The sequence below is a fragment of the Musca autumnalis genome, unplaced genomic scaffold (assembly GCF_047663935.1).
Source record: "Musca autumnalis isolate F117 unplaced genomic scaffold, ASM4766393v1 scaffold_5, whole genome shotgun sequence".
Taxonomy (NCBI): domain Eukaryota; kingdom Metazoa; phylum Arthropoda; class Insecta; order Diptera; family Muscidae; genus Musca; species Musca autumnalis.
Window position 1 is genome coordinate 161,120,169 of NW_027412088.1, and position 23,348 is coordinate 161,143,516.

The following is a 23,348-nucleotide window of genomic DNA, read 5'->3' on the forward strand; positions in this document are numbered from 1 at the left end:
TGTGTGTGTGCACTGGCCTTTTCTGATGCCTTCAGGTTGGTTTGCATGTTTTGACATGTACATACATACATATGTATGCAGATATGCAACATGTTTGTTTGTCATTATTTGTGCTGTTCATTCATATTACTTCACATATTAATAAATGTTTAGTTTTATTAAACAACAAAATTTAATTGCAACAGTTTTTCGCACAATATGTTAGCCTAAATCGTTTATCCTTTCGTTATTTCGTATGTCTGTCCGTCCTAGTCCATGAGCAAAGCTGGCTAGGTATAACAAAAAAAATTAATTGCATATATTAATTACTTTCTATGCACAAATGTTGCATTTTATCGTTGCTTATCGTAACGTTGTTGTGTTGTTGTCGTCATTGTTGTCGTTTTTGCTGTTGTTTATTCATGTTGTCGGTATTATTTTGCCCACTAACGCCACTAGGTAAAATGTCAACAACAGCCGGTGGAAGAATATTTTATATTCCATTGAGATATTTAATGTGAAATAATTTATTACAAGTCCTAATTAAAAATAAAACTATAAAACGGAAATTAGGGCATGAGATATGAATAAATAATAAATTAGGAAAGTAAAAAATGTGGATGCAACAGGGTTTTAAGAAAACGAGTGCATTATTGATCATTATGTCAGTTCTTCAATTCTTCGAAATAGCCCTTTTTAAATATATATTTCTTGTATTTGCTTTAAATTTACAATTTCATCCCTTCTACGGCTTCTATTGAATCAACAATGTTCGGATTTTGTAGTAAATTAACACTACAATGGAAAATTAAGCACTCCTTAAAGGTCATGTTACGTTAGCTTAAAATCAAAGAAAATGCTTTTAAGTCGGAGACCTTTTAAATGCAAAAAAATCACATACCACATCACACAAACCTACCTATTTGCATACCGAGTTGTCACCTCAATTTTCTATGCATTTCTTTTATAGAAGAATATTAGCATAGGTGGTACAATAAAGAAATGGAAGCATAAGCGAAGGGAATATGTGTCACTTTGACCATAAGAAAATGTAAAGAAACACAAAAAAGCTGAGGAACACCATGGAAAGAATATCAACTACCCTTGTAATTGTTTTGAATTTCAAATGTATTGATTTTTTTCGAAACCTTAAGTGGAAAATAAAATGCAAAATACTAGGAAAAAAGTGCATACAATTAAATAAGTTCACCTGACTGACTAACCACAGAGAGTTCCATAAAATTAAAAAAAAACCTTAAAACTTAAGAAGAAAAAAAAAGAAAAAACTTAAATACAAATTTCCAAACGTATGCAGAAATTTTAATTTAATTCCTAATCACAGCAGAGGTTTTATGTGTATCATTTAATTTGTCAGAATTTTTTAAATTTACATTTGACTGGCGCCTCCAGCAATTTCCGGCGCACCAATGGGCTTCTTTAAATCATCAGTTTTAAGCGATAATATTTATGTACAATTTCATTATTGCACATTACAGAATATGAAGGCTCATTGTAAATGTAGAACTGAGTCAATAAGACAATGAAAAAAAAAATATTCTTTATCAGCATTAAATTCAAAGCCATTGGGTTTAATCATCATGAGGCGCTAACCATAAAACTCCATATAAAAATAGCAACAACAATTTCTTTATTCATATTGAATTGAAAGGTTTGTGAAAGAGGGCGCCACATTATGGTGTAAAGATAATGATGAATATGGAATTACCCGAACATAAAACAAAATTGCGGATATATATTGAAAGTTGGAGATTTTTAACTTGACTTATTAACAAGTGTATTAGTGCCATTTAGAACATTTCGGATACATTTTCAAACCCACCTCCTTTTATCAACCCTACTTCTCAACTTTGGTTCTCGTTTCAAATTTAAATCATTTAGCTTCATTCATTTGAATAACAATAATTTCAGAATTGTAACTTCACCGGATCATTCAATAAAAATTGTATGTATTGAGTATTTGAACCATGAACGGAAAGGAAATAATATACAAATAAACTCAATGTCACTCAATTTCTCGGACGTTATTTTAAGAGGTTTGTCCAATATCGTTGCTTACTCTTATTCTATAATGTTATTTAAGTCTTACGATGCATACATATCATTTGCCTTTTTTGGCTTTTGTATCATATATGAATGTGACATAAATAAATAAACAATATTTAATATGAAAATGGTGGACACTGAAAATTTTGATGTACTAATACCTATTTTAATAGATATTTAATTTCATTTAAGTACTGTTCGTATACCTTTAGTTCGAATTTCCAAAAAAGACCTTCATCAATAGACATCAATAGCGACCCACATTTTAAATTTCAGTCCACGTTTTATTAGAACGGTACGGGAAAACCTTTATTCAAAAAATGTTACTTAACGCGCACGCCTTGACATGCCCCTATATAACAGTCAATTTTTTACACATTTTAATTTAGACCTTTTTGTTCTCAGGGGATAAAAACCTTCTTGTGAAACAATAGTCACATAGATATATGTTTTCAAATGTACTTTCTAAAACGTACAGAATAACAAAACAGTTTTGTTCAAAAGATACATTTGACTTTTTGATTTCAGTGCATTAGTTAGAAACCGCCTTCGCCTTAACATGAAAACAACAGTTTTAAAAATCCATGGTATTACATGTAGAAACATTCCATACATTTTAAAGGTGGATTTTTATAAACAATCAATACCAGTGCTTCAATATTTAGTACTATTTAATACTTCTAGTACACTTATTGTTCTACTACCTCTAACAGTGAATATGACAAATAAATAATAAATCAGAATTCCACTTCTATTCTTTAGCCCAATACCAAATTTATTGCACTTTCGTACTTTTCGCACATTAATTATATAATTCAAGCTTCACTAACACTAAATTTAGTACTATTTTGTATTTCCAATACCAACACAATAATTCCGTCCTTAGCGACCTTCATACCTAATTTCAGAGTTTGTATGCATTTCAAAAACTCTTTATCTGAACATCAACATAGACTCTAATACAAAAAATCAGAATTCGAGCTATATCCGTTTATGCAACATCAAAACGGTACCAAATTTAGTACTTATAATAGGTATACGTTTCAAAAATTACATCGCTATATCTAAAACTATATCCCAACCGCAATACTCATTTACAGCTTTATCTGAACTATTTGAACAAAATATTATGGCATTTAGTAATTTTCGTTCACTTATGATACGTGTACCCACAACCACATCAATATCTCAACCCTACACACCAACAGCTACTATAGTACCAAATTTCAGAAATCCACCTTTATTAATATAGCAAATTTGGTACAATTTAATACTTTTCCACTCCAACAATTAAGCATATATTTCAGGATTTTAGTTCAATGCGTTCACCCATATCCAAATTGTACCAAATTTGGTACCATTTAGTACTTTTTGTACACATAAGTACGAATTTCTGAAATCTGCCTCAATCCTCCACGAAACAGTAATCATAATTCCAAATTTCACGATTCAGGCTGTATCCATTCACCAAAACCCACATTTAATACCATTTAGGAGTTTTCGTACACATAAGACGGAATTTCCAAAACCAACACCATATCTCAATCCTACACTTCAACAGTAATCTTAATTCCAAATTTCAGGTTTCCTTTTCTATCCGTTCACCCAAATCCAAATTGTACCCAATTTAGTACCATTTAGTACTTTCCGTACTCATAAGTCCGATTTTCCAAAGCTGTCTCCATCGCTCAATCCTAAACTTTAACAGTAATATTAATTCTAAATTTCAGGATCCCAGCTCTATCCGTTCACCCAAAACCAAATTGTACCAAATTTAGTACCATTTAGTACTTTTCTTACGCAAAAAGTACGAATTTCCAAAACTACCCCAATGCTATACTCCAACAGTAATCTTATCACAATTCTACACTCCAGCAGTAACCATAATTCTAAATTTCAGGATCCCAGCTCTATCCGTTAACCCAAAACCAAATTAGTACCATTTAGTACTTTTCGTACACAATTAGTAAACTACCTCAATACTATACTCCAACTGTAATCATTATTCCTAATTTCAGGATTCCGCCTCTATCCATTTATCCAAATCCAAATTGTACCAAATTTAGTATACTGTAGTACTTTTGGTACACCTAAGTACGAATTTCTAACGCTACCTCAATATCTCAACCCTACACATCACCAGTAATCCTAATTCCATATTTTAGGTTTGTAGCTCTATCCGTTTACTCAACTCCAAATTGTATCAAATTTCGTATCATTTAGTACTTGTCGAAGACACAATTACGAATTTACAAAACTACCCCCATATCTCAATCTTACACTTCAACAATAATCTTAATTCCAAATTTCTGGTTTCTAGCCCTATCCGTTCATCCAAATCCAAATTGTGCTAAATTTAGTACCACTCAGAATTTTTCGTACACATGAGTACGAATTTAAAAAAAACCATTTCCTTTTATAAACACCACTTCCCAAACTTGATTTCCATACCAAATTCCAAAATTCTATCTATATCCGTTGAAAATATACAATTGGTACTAAATTTAGTAACTTTTCGTACACTTATAGGTCGAATTTCCAAAAACCCTGTGGTACATCTTTCTAACTCTCCATCAGTGACCCTCATTCCAAATTTTAGAATTCTAGCTCGTCCCGTTTGCCTAATACAAAGGGTACCATATTTAGTACCTTTTAGTACTTTTCGTACTCTGTTAGTTCGAATTTCCAAAAACCCAGCCTTATCTCACGCCTATACACCAACTGCAACCCACAGTCAAAATTCCAACTTTCTAGCTTCAGCGGTTTCGTCTGGACAATGATATGTCAGTCACTCACTCACTCAGTCATTACTAAGCTCTTTTATATATATAGATTAACTCTATTATCTACTCCATCAGAATCCAACCCTTTTTCAAATTTCAGAATTGTAACTCTACCGGATCATTCAATAAAAATTGCACCATATTTAGTAAATGTCAGCACTTTTCGCGACGTTCTAGTACGCATTTAAAAAAAGAAACATCCTTATCTGACACCTTCAGACTAAGAGTGACCTTCAACCAAATCGTTAAGATTATAGCTTCAGCCGTCTAGACTGGGTGTTGATTATCAAATGGTACAATTTTTAATACCCCTTAGTATTTGTTGCACCCTTCTAGTACGATTTTCGAAAAATCCTGCCTTATCACTCTCCTACTATTTTATAGTTGCGAATCATGCCTAACACCATCAGCCTTATACAAGAAATTGCAAAGCTTCACAAGTAGATGTTTACGATCTATTTTAAAAATCTGGTGGCCAAATGTTATAAGTAGACAGCGGAATCCTATGCAAATGCATATATGGTTAGGATGGTCGTAGAAAAATCTGATTAGACAGAAACTCGTTTTATCACAAAATAAAACGAATTAGGCCCAGAAATGTTTGCATATTTTGACATATTTTTACATATTTGTGGTCTAAAAATTCCACCGAAATGGCTGAAATATGGTATTAAGTCTTCGTTAGGGGAAGGAAACTTTGCACCTGAAATTGTACGCATGGGTCCACGTCTTCATATAGCCCCCATAGAAAGGTACCTCCCTATTTCCGATATTTTGAAGGCTGTGGCCTCAACATCACACTTAAATGGCTGGTATATTGTATAAAGTCTTCGTTGGGAGTATAAAACTTTCCACCTGAAGTTTGTAGGTATAGGTCCACGTCTTCATATAGCCCCCATAGCACGGTGCCTCCCGATTTTCGGTATTTTGAAAGTTGTAGCCTCAATATCCCACAGAATTGACTGAAATTTGGTATTTAGTCTTCGTTGGGGGTATAAAACTTTCCACCTGAAATTTCTCTGTATAGGTCCACGCCTTCATATAGCCCCCATAGAACGGTACCTCCCGATTTTCGGCATGTTCGGTTGTGGCCACAGTAATCCACCGAAATGGCTGAAATCTGGTATTTGGTCTTCATTTGGGGTATTAAACGTTCCATATAAAATTTGTCGGTACAGGTTCACTTCTTCATATAGCCCCCATAGAACAGTACCTCCCGATTTCCGGTATTCTGAAGGTTATGGCCTCAATATCCCGCCAAAATGGCTGAAATTTGGTATTAAGTCTTCCTTGTGGGTAAGCAACTTTCCACCTAAAATTTGTCGGTTTAGGTTCAGGCCTTCATATAGCCGCCATAGAACGATAACTTCCGATTACGCTGTGAACACAAATTTTGGGGAGCACGAAAACGCGACAAAATCGATTAGTTGTCAACGAGAGCCGTACCTAAAATTTTCTGAGCGACATTTTTGAAGAACATTTCGAAGCTAAAAAACATCATCTTGTTTTACTTTTATAGCGGCTCTTAAAATAAAGGACGAAAAGGACATTGAAGGAAGCGAGTTAGAAGGTCAACGTGATCTACGAAACAGAGGTCCGCAAAATGCCACTCGCTTTTAATGCATATTCGCGATTTCGTGCCTTCTTCATTGCTTGTTATTGCCATCTCTGTTTAGTGCTATTGCTTGCTTTGCCTTTACTTTCATCAGTGTGTGCCAATTGCACACACACAACACACTAAAAGAGCTCGTTGCCTTTTTGTTGCACGCTGCCTTCGAAAAAGCACGTTGCATTACAAAAAGCAGTAGATATTTCTGGTCAAATTTACATGTTAATAAACATAAAAAATGAATGTTGAGACAATAAAAACAATTACTAGTAATGGTGTTTATCCTATTATTAAAGAAACTCAAAGAAAAAGCGAAATTTGGCAAATGTATTCATTTATTCAAACAGAAGATGGTACGATACTGTGTGTTGGTATGCAGTATTGTGCATACTGCATTTGCGAATCGTGTGAATACAAATGTAAAAGCAAGCAAGCATGCACTAAAGCAGTGAATCATTTTTTGGGGTGAATCTGCTTTTTGCACATTCATATTTTTTATGTGCAAGGCACTGCACTATTCGCTTTTGGGAAAAGGCAATAGAGTGTGCCTTTTATATGCATTTTGCGGACCTCTGCTACGAAAATAATGTCAGACATGTCATCTCAAAAATAAGCTAAAACAACAGTGAACAAAGATATAACGCTAATTCCTTATGCCTTACAGGGTCTCTAGAAAAAACTTAACTAACAAAATTTTCAGCGTAATTATCAAACCGAAATAGATAAAATTTGGGACCTAGTCTTCGTTTGGGGTATACCCCTCGATTTTCGGTATTTTTAAACTTTTAGCCATATTATTCAACAGAAGTGACTAAAATTTGGTATTGAAAATGGTCCAGGTCCAGGTTTTGATACCATAGAACAATACCTCCCGATTTTCAGTACTTTGAGCTTTTTAACTTTTGTGAGTACAGTATAAAAAAGTCAACAAAATTATCATTACAGGGAGCTGGGCTCTATGGAACTGTACGGTCCGATTTCGGTATAAAATTCGGTATATAGTTTACGCTTTGATATACCTCCCTCCAGTACCGATTTTCGGTACTTTTAAGGTTCTAGCCGCATTATCTAACCATTGGTGGTACAAAACGTTCAAGCTGAGAATGGTCGGTACAAGTCCACTTTGTAATATACCCTCCATAGAAAGTACCTGCCGATTTTAGGCATTTTGATGGTTTGAGGGACATTAACCTAACCAAATGACAGACATTCTTTATTTAGTATTCGATATGGGTATACAACCTTCCTACAGAGAATTGTGGATATATGTACATAGGTGCATGTTTTAAAATAGCACCCACGGAAGAGGTACACCCAATTTTCGGCATTTGAAAGCTTTAAGCCACATTATCCATTGTTATACTTGCCACCATTAGATGTGGGTGTATCAAATTTGTTAGTCCATTCATTCATTCATTGCAACAACACCAAATATTTGTCTGAGAATCCATAAAGAACAATATACATATGTATGGTCATACGCTATGGTCATATGATAACCGGCTTTTTTGCCTGCTATTGAAGAATACGGCTTGAAGAATGTGTGGTTTCAACAAGACGGTGCCACATGTCACACAGCTTGAGCGAATATGGCTTTATTGCAAGAGACATTTCCTGGCCGCGTAATTTCTTGTCGTGGCGATATAAACTGGCCACTGGCCAAGATCATGCTATTTGACACCATTAGACTTTTTATGGGAATACGCGAAAGACCGTGATGATAAACCATCAACTTCAAAACCAACATTCGTCAAGTTATTGCTGAGATACTGCCCAATATGTGTCAAACTATGGTCGAAAATTACCTTAAAAGAATCAATGCTCGCAACAGTTAGCGTGGAGGTCATTTAAATAATGTAGTGTTTCATACATAATGTCAACGTTCAAACTGTATAATAAAAAAGAAATATCATGAAAAAATATTCCATTCTATATAAAATAAATAAATAATATTCTATATGTGTTTTACTTACGTTGACTTTTGAAACCACGAAATGGATAACCCTTTAGAACTGTAGAACTCGTGATTCCACATCGTTGTATATTTCACGAGTGTGCCCTGTGCAGTTTCCTAGTAATAGGAGTCCAAAGTCGAAATTTTGGTGCTTAAATTTACATTAAAAAAACAATTTTTTGTCTTTAAAGTTACAGCGTTAACGTTGAACCTCGTGTAATTATTTATTTTTGTTACTTTATACCCGATTATAGTATTTGCCAAAAAGGTGTGCCATAAATTACAGAGATTCGGGAGTAACATTTAAAGCAGAATAGAATGTGGTATCACATCCTGGGTTCTTGACGAAAATGTTTATAGGCGGTCATTGACGTAATGTTAATAGGCGGTCATTGATATGAGGTGTACCTTATAATAATATGCGCATCGCGAAATTTTTACCCACTTCAGAGATTTTTAATAGTCAGATGCAACTGACGGCAACAAATGTATTTTTGAAATAATATTCCAACAATAAGTTTTCATCTGTTGTTCTTGCTCTAATATGCAAGTTATAAAGCCAAGCTTTACAATTTTGGTCTCACATCTACGCGTTGTCTAGATTCTGTACTTATTTTTAATATATTTTTTAGAGATTTATATGGACTCTGAGTTAGAATAAGTTAAATCTATTCTACGATTTGTTAGTAATTTTTTGTATAAAAATAAATTTAAGAAGTATTTAAGCATCTGCGGATAGATATCAAATGTTGTTTACGATTTATAAATATACTTTCATATTACAACACAAAGGGTATTTCTTTACTATTTTTTATGAAGGAATAAAACCCCCATAACTGTTGGGCTCAACACCAATCTCCTGTTTCCTACTAGAAAAATTGGACCCACAATATTAAAATTGAATTTCAGGTATTATATTCTAGCAAAACCTTAAAAAAATGGAGGCACCTCTCGATGCCATCTCGATTTTTCTGACTATATTAGCTACATTTTTCCAGACAATTTTCCGAAACGAAATTGTTCAACTCATAACTTCGAGTTATAAAATTGTGATATTTCGTTATATGGTAAAAACCAAATTTCCTTTACAATTCCATTTGAAAAAAATTAAAACATTTTTTTTTTTGCGTGCACATTTTCGATTTTTGGTATAGAAATTAAGGGAGAAAAATCTGGTTTCAAATCTGGCCGATGCGCGCTAAAGTTATAGCGGTTTTTATTTTCTTATAAAGAAAAAAATATTATTCATCAGTAGATGCACCATAATTTCTAAAATTTGTTTTCATTTACGCGAAAAATCAAAAAAATTAAAAAAATCTGGGAGGCAAATCTAAATTATACTACCCCAGGGCCGGTAAAAACCTCTAAAAAAATAAATTAAAAATACATACAGAATCTAGACAACGCGTAAAAAATATGAAACCGAAATTATACACATTGGCTTTATAAATCGCATATTATAGCAACAACAAAAGAAAAGAACATATTGTTAAAATATTATTCCAAATATATTTTTTGGTTCGATTAGAAAAATTAGAAAAAAATATTTGAGAGTTCTCCAACTATTTCGCTAAAATCGCATACAATAATTAATGTATACTGCTAAAACTTCATCAAGAAACATGGTTTAACATCGCGAGAGCTTAACTGCTTACTGTGATAACTTATAAGGATAGGAAATTAAGAGTACTATCAAAATTACAATCCTTTAAAAAATATGAAAATTAAAAAGCATTTTATTCGCGTTGCATCTCACAATGCCAAAAACCTTAAAGTGGGTAAAAGTCGCGCAATGTGCATACGATTTTGATGCACATCCGGTTTCTTTATCGCTAATTAAAAATACGTCCATATAACCCTATTTCAAATAGATCCTTCTGGAACCGCGGATGTGCCTCCACATTATATTTTGCGTAAAAGACCCATATTACTGGCGTATCTCTGTAATTTATGACACGCGTTTTCGCAAATATTATAATCTCGTATAAAGGATACCATTTATCTAAAAATTTAAAAAAATTGCGGTTTAGTACGCGGATTTGTCAAAACCTATTTTTGCTGATTTTCCTATTTCCAAGGTATCTATATCCGCGGTCTAAGTGGATGGATTTGATCGCGGAAGGGCTTATTAGATCCGTCGTGTAAGAAAACTAAATTCACGCGGGGTTCAAAGGAGATTGAATGACACTTGTAAATTTTACACGCAAAAAATAGTTTTTTTTAAGAAAATTCACGCATCAAATTTTGGCCTTTAGACTCCATTTACTAGGATGCTGTAAGGAGCATCCTTCCGGATTATTAAAATGTCAGCATCAATTTTAGGTGGACGCAGTGGATATATCGGAAAATCATACACAAGTATCATGTTGCCCATGGAGTATTCCGTGATTCTCTCTTTGGGCATAGGTCTATAAAATATAAGGTTAAGCCAGAAATCGGAAGGGAACATAAAAAAACTTGTTGGCTTCAACCCATTTTTATATATTTTTCTACATTGATGCTATACCAGCTTCCACGAATATTAATTTTAATGGTCGGTATTATGGGATCCCTCCTAAAACACTTCATTTTAAAGGATTTCAGTCATACTATATAGAATATGTTAACGCGAATTCTGAATGGGTGAATCTCGGATTCATCGATTGTAAAACATTTTGGATTATTACCATATTTTCATAAAGTTTTAGAGTGAAGAAATACTATTATTTACCATACCATACCATTGCTCTTTACCATGGAAAGAATCGAACACTAAAACTACAGGTGAACGAAAGCACAGTTGAAGTAAATGGAACTACTGAGCTGAATGGTGTTTTTGAAGAAACAAAATATCGAGATTAAGGAGAAACGGTCCAAGAAGGACCGATCCAGTTGGTGAACTAGATTGCCCTACACTAACGCAGACACCATATTTGCTACGTTTGCCGATTGAATTTTTGATATGTCAGAGTTATATTGGTCAAAGAACTTCGGTAAATTCTGATTTCAATTATATGCTAAAATTCATGGCAGAATTGGATACAGTATGCAAAGTTCATATTCGTACACGCCTCAAATCTGAATAAAATCGTTATTTATTCAACACTTTATAAGCAAATATGAAACAATTGATGGGAATTATTAGGAAGAGGAAAGATTTAAAACGATCAAATCGAATTTTTAGTTTATTCCGTCAATTAGGTATAGATGGCGCCTATGTGGGTGGCAAAGTTCGTATTCGTACACCTAGAAGCACAATATATTTGTAGTATTTAAGGACTTTTTAAGCGAAATTCCACTATTTTTTGTTCTTTTCGTCTTTTACAATGCTTGTTCTGTAGAAAAATGTAAAAATAACAATATTTTTATTGCATAAATAAAATTCGGACAAACATTGGAAATACTTAAGAAAAATGTGATTGATGTGATTAACTATGGCAATTTATTCCCGAATTTTTGATGAAAATAGCTAATAGCAGTCCTTCTGCAACAATATTCGAGGTCTCATATGGAATTAAATGTTGCCAGCGCTTGGAAATGTAACGAAACGTAATCCCGGCTAAGGTAACGTAAAGACATTTTTTGTTTCTACGTCGTAAAAATTGCAAGTTTCGTTCTATAGTTGGTCTAAAATTTATTATAATTTAAGAAATAAGTTTTGAAAACCATGCTATGTCAAGACATATGGAAATAACGAGGAATAATATATTATTAAGGACGAAAATTTCCTCGAAAATAATGCATTTCTTCAATAGGTTAACCCACCTTCATTACTGGGCAACTTACTCCATTCCTTTGAAATTTATGTAATAATTTTGGACCATTCGGTAAAGAAATAATATTATCTAGAAGTAAAAACCATTATTTTGCAATTTTGTAAGCCATAACTCTCGTTCATGGTAAGCGTAGAATTTCAGTCGTACGCAGACAAAATGAAGACTGGTGTAGCTTAATTGTTACTCATAATTTCTCACAGATTTCGACATAAAGTGATTTTCGCATCCGTATTCTAAAGCTTTAATTCATTTTATGCCAAATATAAAACGGAACTTGTGTTTTTTAAGGCGTAGAAACAAAAAATAAATTTATATTTCCCTAGCCCAGATTACGTTTCGTTGCATTTCCACACGCTGGAAACATTTATGTGCATATGATGAACATTGTTGCAGAAGGACTGCTATTACCTATTTTCGTCAAAAATTCGGGAATAAATTGTCATAGTTAATCATACCGACCTCCTATTCATGCAATATTTTTAATAAAAAAATTGTTATTTTAACATGTTTCTACAGCATAAGCATTCCAATAGACGAAAAGAAAAAATTAGTGGTATTTAGCTTAAAAAACCCTTAAATACCACAAATAAATAGTGCTTCTAGGTGTACGAATACGAACTTTGCCAACCACATAGGCGCCATCTATACCTAAATGACGGAATAAATTAAAAATTAGTTTTAATATTGTTTCACATTTGCATATTAAATATGTAGTTAACAACGATTTTATTCAGTTTTTAGGGATGTACGAATATGAACTTTGCATACTGTATGTAATTTAAAATTTATTTTCGTTTTTAGCATATGTCTATTTCCAAATCGATTTCAATGTAATGTGGCAAAAGATGTACCATACATACCTATTTGATTAAAATTTGTTATATTCCAATATATTTTAAAGTGTTTGATAATTGTGCTAAAAAATACTGTTTCCGGTCACATGTACCCCTTTTCACTTTAAACAAATGTAGTGTAGAATCACCTGCACTTTTGAGTCACTGTACACTTGGCATCAAATTAAAGTTAAAAAGTCTTTCTCTTTAACAAATTTAAAAATTAAATTAATTTCTGTTCATTGAGTTTAAGTTTTTCCATAAAAGATGTATCAGTTATTGAGTATTTCCAAAAAAGCATTTTAGTTTGAATTCAATTCTTCTAAAAAAATTATTTAATATCTATAAAACGAAACAAAAAAAAACTTTCTCATTTTCAAATATTGTCACTTTTAGTAGGAATTTAATGGTGTTTTTTGTTGCAGAGAATGTGTGCATAGCGTTATACTCGTACATGTTGTTGTTATTATTTTAGTTTTCATAGTGTTTTAAGCAAACAATGTGACGAAGAGCAACAACAAAAACACTATTGCTGCCTTTTACTGGTCGTGGAGTAGTTCATAGTTGGTGTTGTTTGTTCTTTTTTCTGTTTCGTTGTTCTATGCTAGGGATTAAGGAGTGCTTAGTGTCAAGCGCTACTACTCCTCACATTATATTTGTCCCATATTTTAAAAAGGTTTTTTGTTTTTAGCTATTTTTTTCCCAGTTTTTGTTCTATAGTTTTTCAGTCATTATTTTTTGTTGTTGCTGTGCTTTGCCCTCTCCCTTTTGTGTGTACATTCCCCCATTGCCCATAATGTATGTAAATCCCCTTTGTAATAAATAAAAACTCCAGAAAAGATTTAATTTTTTGAAATATTTGAAATAATCATGTGAAACATGATTACCCACATTGCTGTGTTTGGTTGGTTTTATTTGTTTTTTTTTTATAATTTTTAATAGTTTTTTTTTGGATTTTTTGTGAATTTTGTTTTAATAGTTTTAGTTAACTTTTTGTGGTTTTGTTTTATAATATATACTTAGGAAATAGAAATTTACATTTGTAGTTTTGTTTTTCAAATAAACTATAAATAACATTACATTTTTCTCTCCTTACTAAATTTCATTACAATAACTATTACTAGGTAATAACTAATGCGCGATACAATATTTACAACAATTTGTTTTTAATGAACATACACAAGAACAAAACTAAACAGTGGTAGTCGTCTATTTACACATGTAATGGTGGTTATGGGATTTTTTCTCGTTTGCTTACTTTATGGATTTTTAGAACCTATTCGGAAAAATTATTAAAAAATAATAATTGTTTAAAAAATAATTATATTTATATGCTAATATTTAATTTAAGTGGCTTTGAATGTGTGTTCGTTTATAATTTAGATTAACTATTCATTTATAATACATTAGAGTTTTGTTTTAATAGTTATTAGTTTTTTAGTTAAATAATTATTTAATATCACATTGAATTTGAAAAAAGTGGTACTGCTTTTCTCTTCCTAACTTCCCTCGACGTTGTCGTCATCATCGTTCCCTGTTGAGTGTTTAACCTCAAACCTTGGCTCGTTGCTACATCGAAATCATCATCGTCGTCCATCCTCTTGGCTAAATGCATATTTTGTTTTTGTTTTACCTACTCTATATTCCTATGGAAAGTCTTTTGTATTTTTGTTTTCAGTTTTTTGTATGGGGCTGTTATCCGTTCTACTGCTCTACATGAGGAGGGTCGTCCACATAGCATAAAGCTTCCACGGTTATGATGATATCCACCATCTTGGAAACATGGCCTTTGTGTGTAGTCTCACCGTCCGTCCATCCATACAACCAACTTCGTCGTCGCTGGTGCTGGTGTATGTAGAAAGTTGAGTAGTAGAAATGGCTGCTTTGGTCGCTTTTGCACGACTGCTATTTATTACCCGGCCCTTCTTACCCTTGGTTTGCCTTTTGTTGTTGCTTTATTTCTTTACACTAAAAAGGCTTGATTGGTGGTGTTTTTATTCGCTGACGGCGCTGAACCCTCATTACTTGTGGCTGGAGTCACACCTGTGGCAGCTGCTGACTGCTGTTGTTGTTGTTGCTGTTGGGCAGCCGCGGAAGTGGAAGCTTGTGGCTGAGGCGTTTGTGCCAAAGCCGCTGTCGATTGTGTACTGGTACTGCATTGACTTAAATTGCTACCACTGCGCAAATGTACAGGGGCTGTGGCTGGTTGGAATTGTTGTTGTTGCTGCTGTTGTTGTTGTGGCTGGGCCATTAGCGTTGAGGGTCTCCATTGCTGTTGGCCAGCAGCAGCAACTTGTGGTGCATTCATTGACAAACGAGGGTTGTTACCTTGGCGAAACATAGCGTTTGAAGGAGGAGCCAAGTGCTGATGATGAGGATGATGACGGCTGGTGGACATGCCATTTGGTATCATTGACAAAGCTTCGTGTTGTTCATAACCATATTCCGATTCTATGCTGTGATAGATGTGTTCACTTGGTGGACGCATTGGCATGGCATCAACAATACGTTGGCCGTGTCTGGTGGGTCTTGGTGATGGAGTGGCAGTGGTGGCAGATGAATAATTTGCTTCCATATCTTCTTGATAATAGGCTGGTGGTGGGGGAGCTTGTCTGAAGAGAACTCCAGGGGAAACTGGTTGCTTGAAACGTTCATGATGGTCCAAGGTGTAGTTGTTGCCGCGTGGAGACAATTCAATTGGTATGGCATAGCGCAATTTCTCCCAGAAGTAGCGATCACAGGTTAGCAAACGATTTGAAGGAACCGATTTCAAATAGGGTGATAGTTCGGCGACATCTTCAGCTTCGGCCGAGACATTTGTTTCTTCAATAATTACCAATTTTTGGGCCAAACCACGCAAAGCTTCATGGAATGCATTACGGAATTCCAAACGATTCCATTCAGTGGCCAGTAGATTGCGGGTCAAAACTAAAATGATTTTCCTTGAGGCCCGGGCTGCTTCAACAATTTGCAATTGACTAGCCTGGGGTGGTAAATCACGTTGTTGAATGCATAGACGGAATGGTGGACGACCATGTTCCAATTCGGTGGCAATGTTACGGCACACAAATTCATAGTCTTTTTCGGAATGTAAAATAATGGCATCGTACAATTTACCGGCATCTTCGAATCTTGGCTCACACACCCTCACACCATAGTGGGCAAATAGCCACATTCTCACCGACTCTCTGAACACAAAGACAATGATCAAGACCACAATTAGGAAGATCAATACCAAAACAGCAGCCAAGAGGGGTACATAGCCACCGGATACATCTTGGGAGGCCATATTGCTGGCATTCTCCAACAATTCACTGCAGTCAACACCATGCTGGGTGAACAATTCCAGTTCACGCTTAACACCATTATCCACACAGTAGATATCCTGGGAATCACGGATGACCATGGCATTGTCGGCAACAAATTGAGCCAAGCTTTGCAAGAACTGACAACGGCAAGACCAGGAGTTGCGGCCCATTGTCAAGCCTTGTAGACTGTTGCGATACTGGAGACTGGCCAATTGAGCAATGGGCATTGAGGTCAAACGATTGTTGTCTAGACGCAAAACCTTCAATGAAACCAATGGACCGAAGGTATTGTTGGAGATGGACGTGAGCAGGTTATTGTGCAAATACAATTCTTTGAGCAGAGACAATTGATTGAATTCACTGCCATCGAGGGACTGCAATTTATTGTTTTCCAAATGAAGAGAACGCAACATGCTGAGCTCGGCGAAGCTGCCGTTTTGAATTGTCACCACATTTGAAGAGTTCAGGTAGAGAGCACGTAGATTACGTTTGCCCGCAAACACCTGAGCATCGATTACTGGTAGATTATTGCCATCCAAATACAAATCGGTGACATCCTGGGGAATGCGTTGTGGCAAGTTAATGCGATTTTGTTTCCCACAGTCGACAATGTTCGTAGACCAGGTAGCATCATGGAAACAGGTACAATTCTCTGGGCAAACCATTTCACAGTCGCATTGTTCGAAATCACAGCAGTGGCAAGTCGCCGGACAATGGGAGGTGTATTTGCAGACAAAATCGCTGCTAGACAATGATGACAAAGGACGAATGGGGGCGTTACGGCTATGAGGCATCAGACATTCGATATTAGCCAAATCGATGATGCGAGGATGTTGGCGGGTGGTCATGTTGTTAATGCGTTGCAACCATTCCATGCTGCAGTCACATTCGAAAGGATTACCGCCCAAATAGAATTCGGGGACGGGTTTGTCGGCAGCAACTGGAGCAACGCGTAGCGAGTTCAAAGCCAATTTGGACAACACATTAGCATACAAATCAACGCGTGACAATTTAGTTTTATCCACAAAGGTGTTGGGTTGAACTTGGCTGATGATGTTGTTGTTGATGAACAGCAATTCAATTGAGTTTGGCACAGCCATGGCACCAATTTCAGTAATGCGATTATGGCTGGCATCTAAGGTGGTTACGCGAATCTCCTCCTGGAGTTTGTAGTAGTTACCCAAGGCTTCGATGTAGTTGCCATGGATATCCAGCCATTTCAAATTCGATGGGATAAAGGCATAATCGAACCATACCAAATGATTTTCCGAGAGGTTTAGCCACAACAATGAAGCCAAAGTGGCAAAAATGCCATTGATGTCGGTGAGGAAGTTCTTGTCCAGGCGGATGGCTTCAATTTCGCTGTTCTTGTCGAAGGCGCCACGTTCAATGGATTGAATGCGATTCTTGGCCAAATTTAAAACACTTAAACGAGGCAAATCGCTGAACATGCCAACGGTAATGTTGCCAATACGATTGTCAATCAAACGCAAACCGGTCAATTGGTTCAAATTGCGGAAGGTACCATTTTTGAAGTCGGAAATTTGATTTTCACCCAAATCCAAGGTTTTCAGCATGCTCAAATCTTGTACAGCTTCTGGGACTTCAGCCAATTGATTCGAACTCAAATCCAATTCTTTGAGATCAGAACAATTACGGAAGGCTTGGGACTCAACAATGCTTATCAAATTGTTATTCAAAGTCAATTTGGTAAGGACATAGAGACCGTTGAAGATGCGATTGTCCAAGGTGTGTAGACGATTTTCGGCCAAATTCAGGGTGTGGAGATTGTACAATGGCAGGAAGGCGCCATCTTCAATGTGACCAATGGAGTTGTTGCGCATATCCAAAATTTGTAGGAAATACAATTCTTTGAAGGTTTTTGAGCCAATGCGTGTCAAAGCATTGTTGGCCAAGTTGAGGACAATAAGACGGATGAGACCAGCAAAAGTGTTATTGTCAACATGATGGGAGGTCAATTGATTGCCACTCAAGTCGAGGACGAGCAGTTGTTCCAAACGATGGAAAAGTCCCTTTGGTAGATCGTACAATTCATTGCCTTGCAAGTGGATTTCACGCAATTCCTTGTTGCCGGCAAATGAATCAGCTGGCAGTGTTTCCAAGTGGTTGTAGGATAGGTTTAGCACGCGCAATGAGGAGAGACCAGCCAATGAATTGGCAGCCAAGGAGGATATGTTGTTGTGTTGCAAATTCAATTGTTGTAGGCGTCTTAGGCGTGAGGCACCCCAAACATCGGGCAAGGAACGCAATTCATTGTAGGAAACATCCAAGACTTGTAACTCAGCAGCACCACTTGCACCATTCAAAGTGCACAATTTTTCGGAGAAACCCAATGATTCGGCGGCACGAATACGATTCGATGTCAAGTTGAGGACTTGGAGATTTTGCATGGTACACCAAACACCTTCGGGCAATTGGCGTATGTTGTTATCGGCCAAACTTAATTCCGACAATTCACGTAAACCGTAAAACGCTTGTGGTGAAATGTCCAATGTTTTACCGGGACCCCAGACGGCATTGTGGGTCTGTACCGTTAAACGTTTCAACGACATTAAACCTTCGAATGTATTTTCCGCTAGACGTTGCATTTTACACGAATCAATTTGTAATTCCGATAACTTTTGCAGGCGCATAAATGTCTTATTGCCCAAATCACTGGCATAGAGGACATCATTGGAACAGGCTATTTCTAGGCGTGTGGCGGTTTCGGCAACTTGTAAATCCAATTGTTGGGTTATATCAATGGCACGTATATTACACTTAATGTCCATGGTTGTGCGTACAAATTCCCATGAACATTGTGAACTAACACCGCTTACAGCCATAGTGGCGGTAAGTAGTAAAAACGAGGCGCAGGCGTAGAAAGACATTTTTGTTGATTTTTTGGAGATGATGCAAAAAACAAAATTAACAATGATGATGGACTTTAAGTCCTGCTGATGGCGGTGATGATGGATGTTCAATGGATTTTTTGTGGTTTAAACACTTGTGATTTGAACACTTTTGGTTTTTTTGTTTTCTTGCAATTTATTCTTTCATTGTTGCTAAATTGTTTTAGAATTTCTTCTAATTTTATTTTTGTTGCACAATATTATTTGTATTAATTTTTAGTGTTGATGCATTTTTTTGGTTTTGAATATTGTCACTTGAATTTATTTTGTGATCGCTTGTCTTGTTGTTAAACCGTAAACCCGTAATCCATGTGTGTAGGTCAGACGTAACGTAACAAGCGTTTATTTTAAATTATTTCACTAATTTATTTTGTTATTTCGTTTTCATAAATATTTTTTATTATTTTTCTTTGAGACGTTAAGTTTTCGTTTGTAATATTTTTTTCTTCTTGCTTCTCTTCGTCTTAATATTTTTTCTAAGTGATTTTATGTGTGTGTGTGTTGTTAAGTAAAAAATTGTATTTTAGTAACGGAAGAGCTATTTTTCTAAAACATGTTTACCGCTTAACGTTTCAACTCAAACTGATTATGATTCGGTTTAGTTGAGACTCCGTTGCCTAGTTGAAAATAAAATTCTGTGTGTTGTTTGCTCTTTGGGCGAGAGTATGTGGCCATAGTATTCGTATCTGTGTGTCCATGCTGTCATAAAACTAACATTACACCGATATAAACACAGAGGCTGAACGACACACACTTCACACACACACACATAGGAGGCATTCAAACTAACAAACAAGTCAAGCAACAACTATTCACACTCATCGTCATCGTTTAACTACAACAAACATGAAATGCATTACAACAAGCCATGGTGGCTGGTGTTGTTTTAACATTATGAGTGCACACACACGGTGGGCCACTCACACACACAACACGGATACGGATACTCGTAGCCATAGTGAGAGTCCGTTAAACCGGAGATGCATTCGTGCATGCATTCGTTTATGTTAAGGCAACACACATACGCTCCCTCGCTCACCAAACCTAATATGCAATTATAAAATTATACTCTTCTTGCCTAGTGAGGTAGGGAGTTTAGCGATTCATTTATGTTTGGCTCTCAGAGTGCATTTTCCGTTTGTTATGCTTGCCAAAGAAAATGTTCTCACAACGTGTTTTTGTTGTTGCCATACTATGGTCATAATGATGTTAATATAATTGTGAGTACTATAAGCATTGCTAGCCATCAACTTGTATTACAGAAAAAAATAATAATAAAGAATAACAACACATGGATTTATGTGCTCTCTCTCTGCATCTACAATATTTTGTTCTCTCCATTAACTTATGCTCTTTTGAAATGCATTCGGTGAGCATCAAAAGTAGGGGAAATTTACAAATTTGTTTAACAGAACATGCAACAAATGGCTGGTGCTGTACAAGCATTACAACAACAACACCAACAAAAGCAACAACAACCACATGCATTTTACAGGAAAGTCAAAACAACACACATGTATACACTGAAATTGAACATGTGTGTCACTATGTTAAAAGTGATTTAAAAAAATGTTTTAAAGAATAAAAACCCAATTTTTACTCTCTACTCCAAAGAGTAGAGTGGGGAGAGAGAGCGAGAGAGAGAGAGTAAAAACTTTGTTCTTTGTTGTGTGACATTATGCATTTAATGCACGTTTAATGGCCTGCATGTATGTATGAATGCATGGTTGGATGCTTGACTGGCTGCCTGGCAAACAAAGGAAATCCAAAAGTACAAGAAATAATCCGGCCGGTTATACTATGTTCAGAGAAACACACACACACACCGTCTCTTCTCAGAGGCATAATATTATCCAAAGAGCCACAAATTAAAGAAGAATTCTTATCTTTTTTGGGTTTTGGACAAATATGCATTAAAAACTGACAACACTTTGAAATTGAAACTGCAAGAGGAAACATCACAGAGAGCACGGATACCAGCTCTGGATAAATCATCAGATACCGGCAACAGGCGAAATAATATTAACGCAAAAAATTACGTTTTTGCTGAAAATATTATTTTTTAATTGTTGCATCTACAATGGAGCAAATGCAAAACACGCGAAATAAATTTTCTTTTTTTTCCTGTATTGAGCACTCAGATGGTTTAAAGTTGTTCCATGGATGTTGTTGCTTGCTGTTTTTTTACTATTTTTGGTGATAGAGTCATTCGTAATTACAGTCGTTGCAAAATCGTTAAGAAGAACATTATTCAGTGACAGTAAAAGCAAAGAACTCCTGTCTCTCTCTGCTGGTCTCTTCCTGCTGTTTCTATCAAGTCTTGTTAGGTGTTCTTGTTAAATGCATACCAGACCATTCGTTTTTTGTCCATCATTGGAGTTTTTTCTTCTTCTTTACTATGTAAATGAGTTGTAGTGTTAATTGTTGTTGTTGCTGTTGTTCCTGTTGTGTTGCTGAGAAAAGTTTAATGTTCTGTAATTTAGTGCTTTTTCCGCATTGTTTTCCTTTTTAAGTTAGTTTTACTTTGTTTTGCTGTTTTGTTTTCTCTCGACATCAACATATTCTACTCTTGCCATTCTTGTATACATTTTGACTTTGCTGCTTTCTTTTTGAACAAGAATTAGACCAAGTGTTTGAAGTTTGTAGCATGGAGTTGGAGTGGCTTTAATTTTAAAATAGTTAATTGTATGCTATTGCTTTTCATGGTACATCCTAATTGAATAGAGGATCAATGATTTGGATGGAAAGTCTGTTTTTTAAAGTCGATGAGGGAAGAATTGAAAATATTGAGAGTAAAACAATTGATTTAGAAGGTACATAAGCTAATATTTTCCCGTCGGACAGGCATGTACTATGTAGAAGAAAACCGATTTTAAGGGCAAACTTAAAAAAATCTTTATACTTCCAATGAACGAATGGCACAATATCTTCTTTAAATATTAAAGGCAAAAGAGTCCGAAGAACCGAGCTTCATATTTATGTAGCCAACGGGAATGTGATCAGTTAAAATAAACTAAATAATTCTGAGGTTTTATACCAAAAGTATGAGTGGTAGATTAAAATGCAAGGACGCAGAACGTTCTATTATTAAATATTAAAAAAACTAAAGGTAAAAATCAGCGGTAAATTGCAAGAATCATTGGTAATTCACAAAAATTTGTTTTCAACGCCTTAAAAAAACTTAATAATTTCTCGCAATATAGATTAGTAAAAACTACAGTAGTAAATGACAACCATATTAAATTATTGTCAACTCGAGAACCACTGCAATCTGCGGGACGATTTAAGACCAAACTCGAAAAACTACTGCAATAGCTGACAACTACATCAAATTAGTTTTAAAATTTTCGAAAAGGCCGGTTACACGGTGTTTAGAGGAAAATTATTGAACAAGTGGCATCGATAAACTTGAAAGGAATCGATATCCGTGAGGAAATGGCAAAGTATCTTATGGTCAGATGAATTGTTATTGTCAACACGGGACCCATTTCAATCTATTGGAAAAATTAGGATCAAGCTAGGGTTCGAAATTTGAAAGAAGACGGTTAGGCGACTTCTAGTAGAAACGCATTTGTTGGAAGATCCTCGTGGAAAGGCCATTATTCAATAAGCGAAAATGATACACAATCCGCAAAATCTGACATAAGTTGGCAAGGATCGATTTCAAGAAGAAATAACGAAATTTCTTATGGTCAGATGAATCGCTATTGTCAACTCGGGACCTACAGTAGTAGATGACAATTGCATCAACTTAGTTTTCAAAATTTCGAAGAGGACGGTTACACGGTGTATAGAGGAATATTATTCACCAAGCGGCATCGGCAAAATCGTATTGAATTCGCCAATTTAGAGCGGAAGGACGGTTAGTTGAAAAATATTTGTTGAAAAGGTCGAAGTGGAAAGTCCCATTATTTACCAAGGGACATCGGTAAAATCGTATTGAATTAGCAAAATCTAACAAAAGTTGGCAAGGACCGATATCCTGGAAGACATAGCGAAATATCTTAAGGTCAGATGAAACGTTATTTTCGATTCGGGACCCATTACAATTTGCGGGAAGAATTCGGAGCTAGCTAGTTTTTGAAATTTCAGAAGGACGGTTACCTAACATCTAGTTGAAAAAATATTTGTTGGGAAGACCAAATCGTATA

At 35.4% G+C, this 23,348-nt stretch overlaps 1 protein-coding gene across 1 annotated transcript; it reads right to left on the reverse strand.

Moving 5' to 3' along the window:
• Positions 1–14,593: 14,593 nt before the first annotated feature.
• On the reverse strand, positions 14,594–19,775 carry 18w (18 wheeler). The gene has a single exon (XM_073988506.1). It carries the CDS (start codon positions 19,174–19,176, stop codon positions 14,941–14,943), a length of 4,236 nt encoding a protein of 1,411 aa, XP_073844607.1. The 5' UTR covers positions 19,177–19,775; the 3' UTR covers positions 14,594–14,940.
• Positions 19,776–23,348: the final 3,573 nt, after the last annotated feature.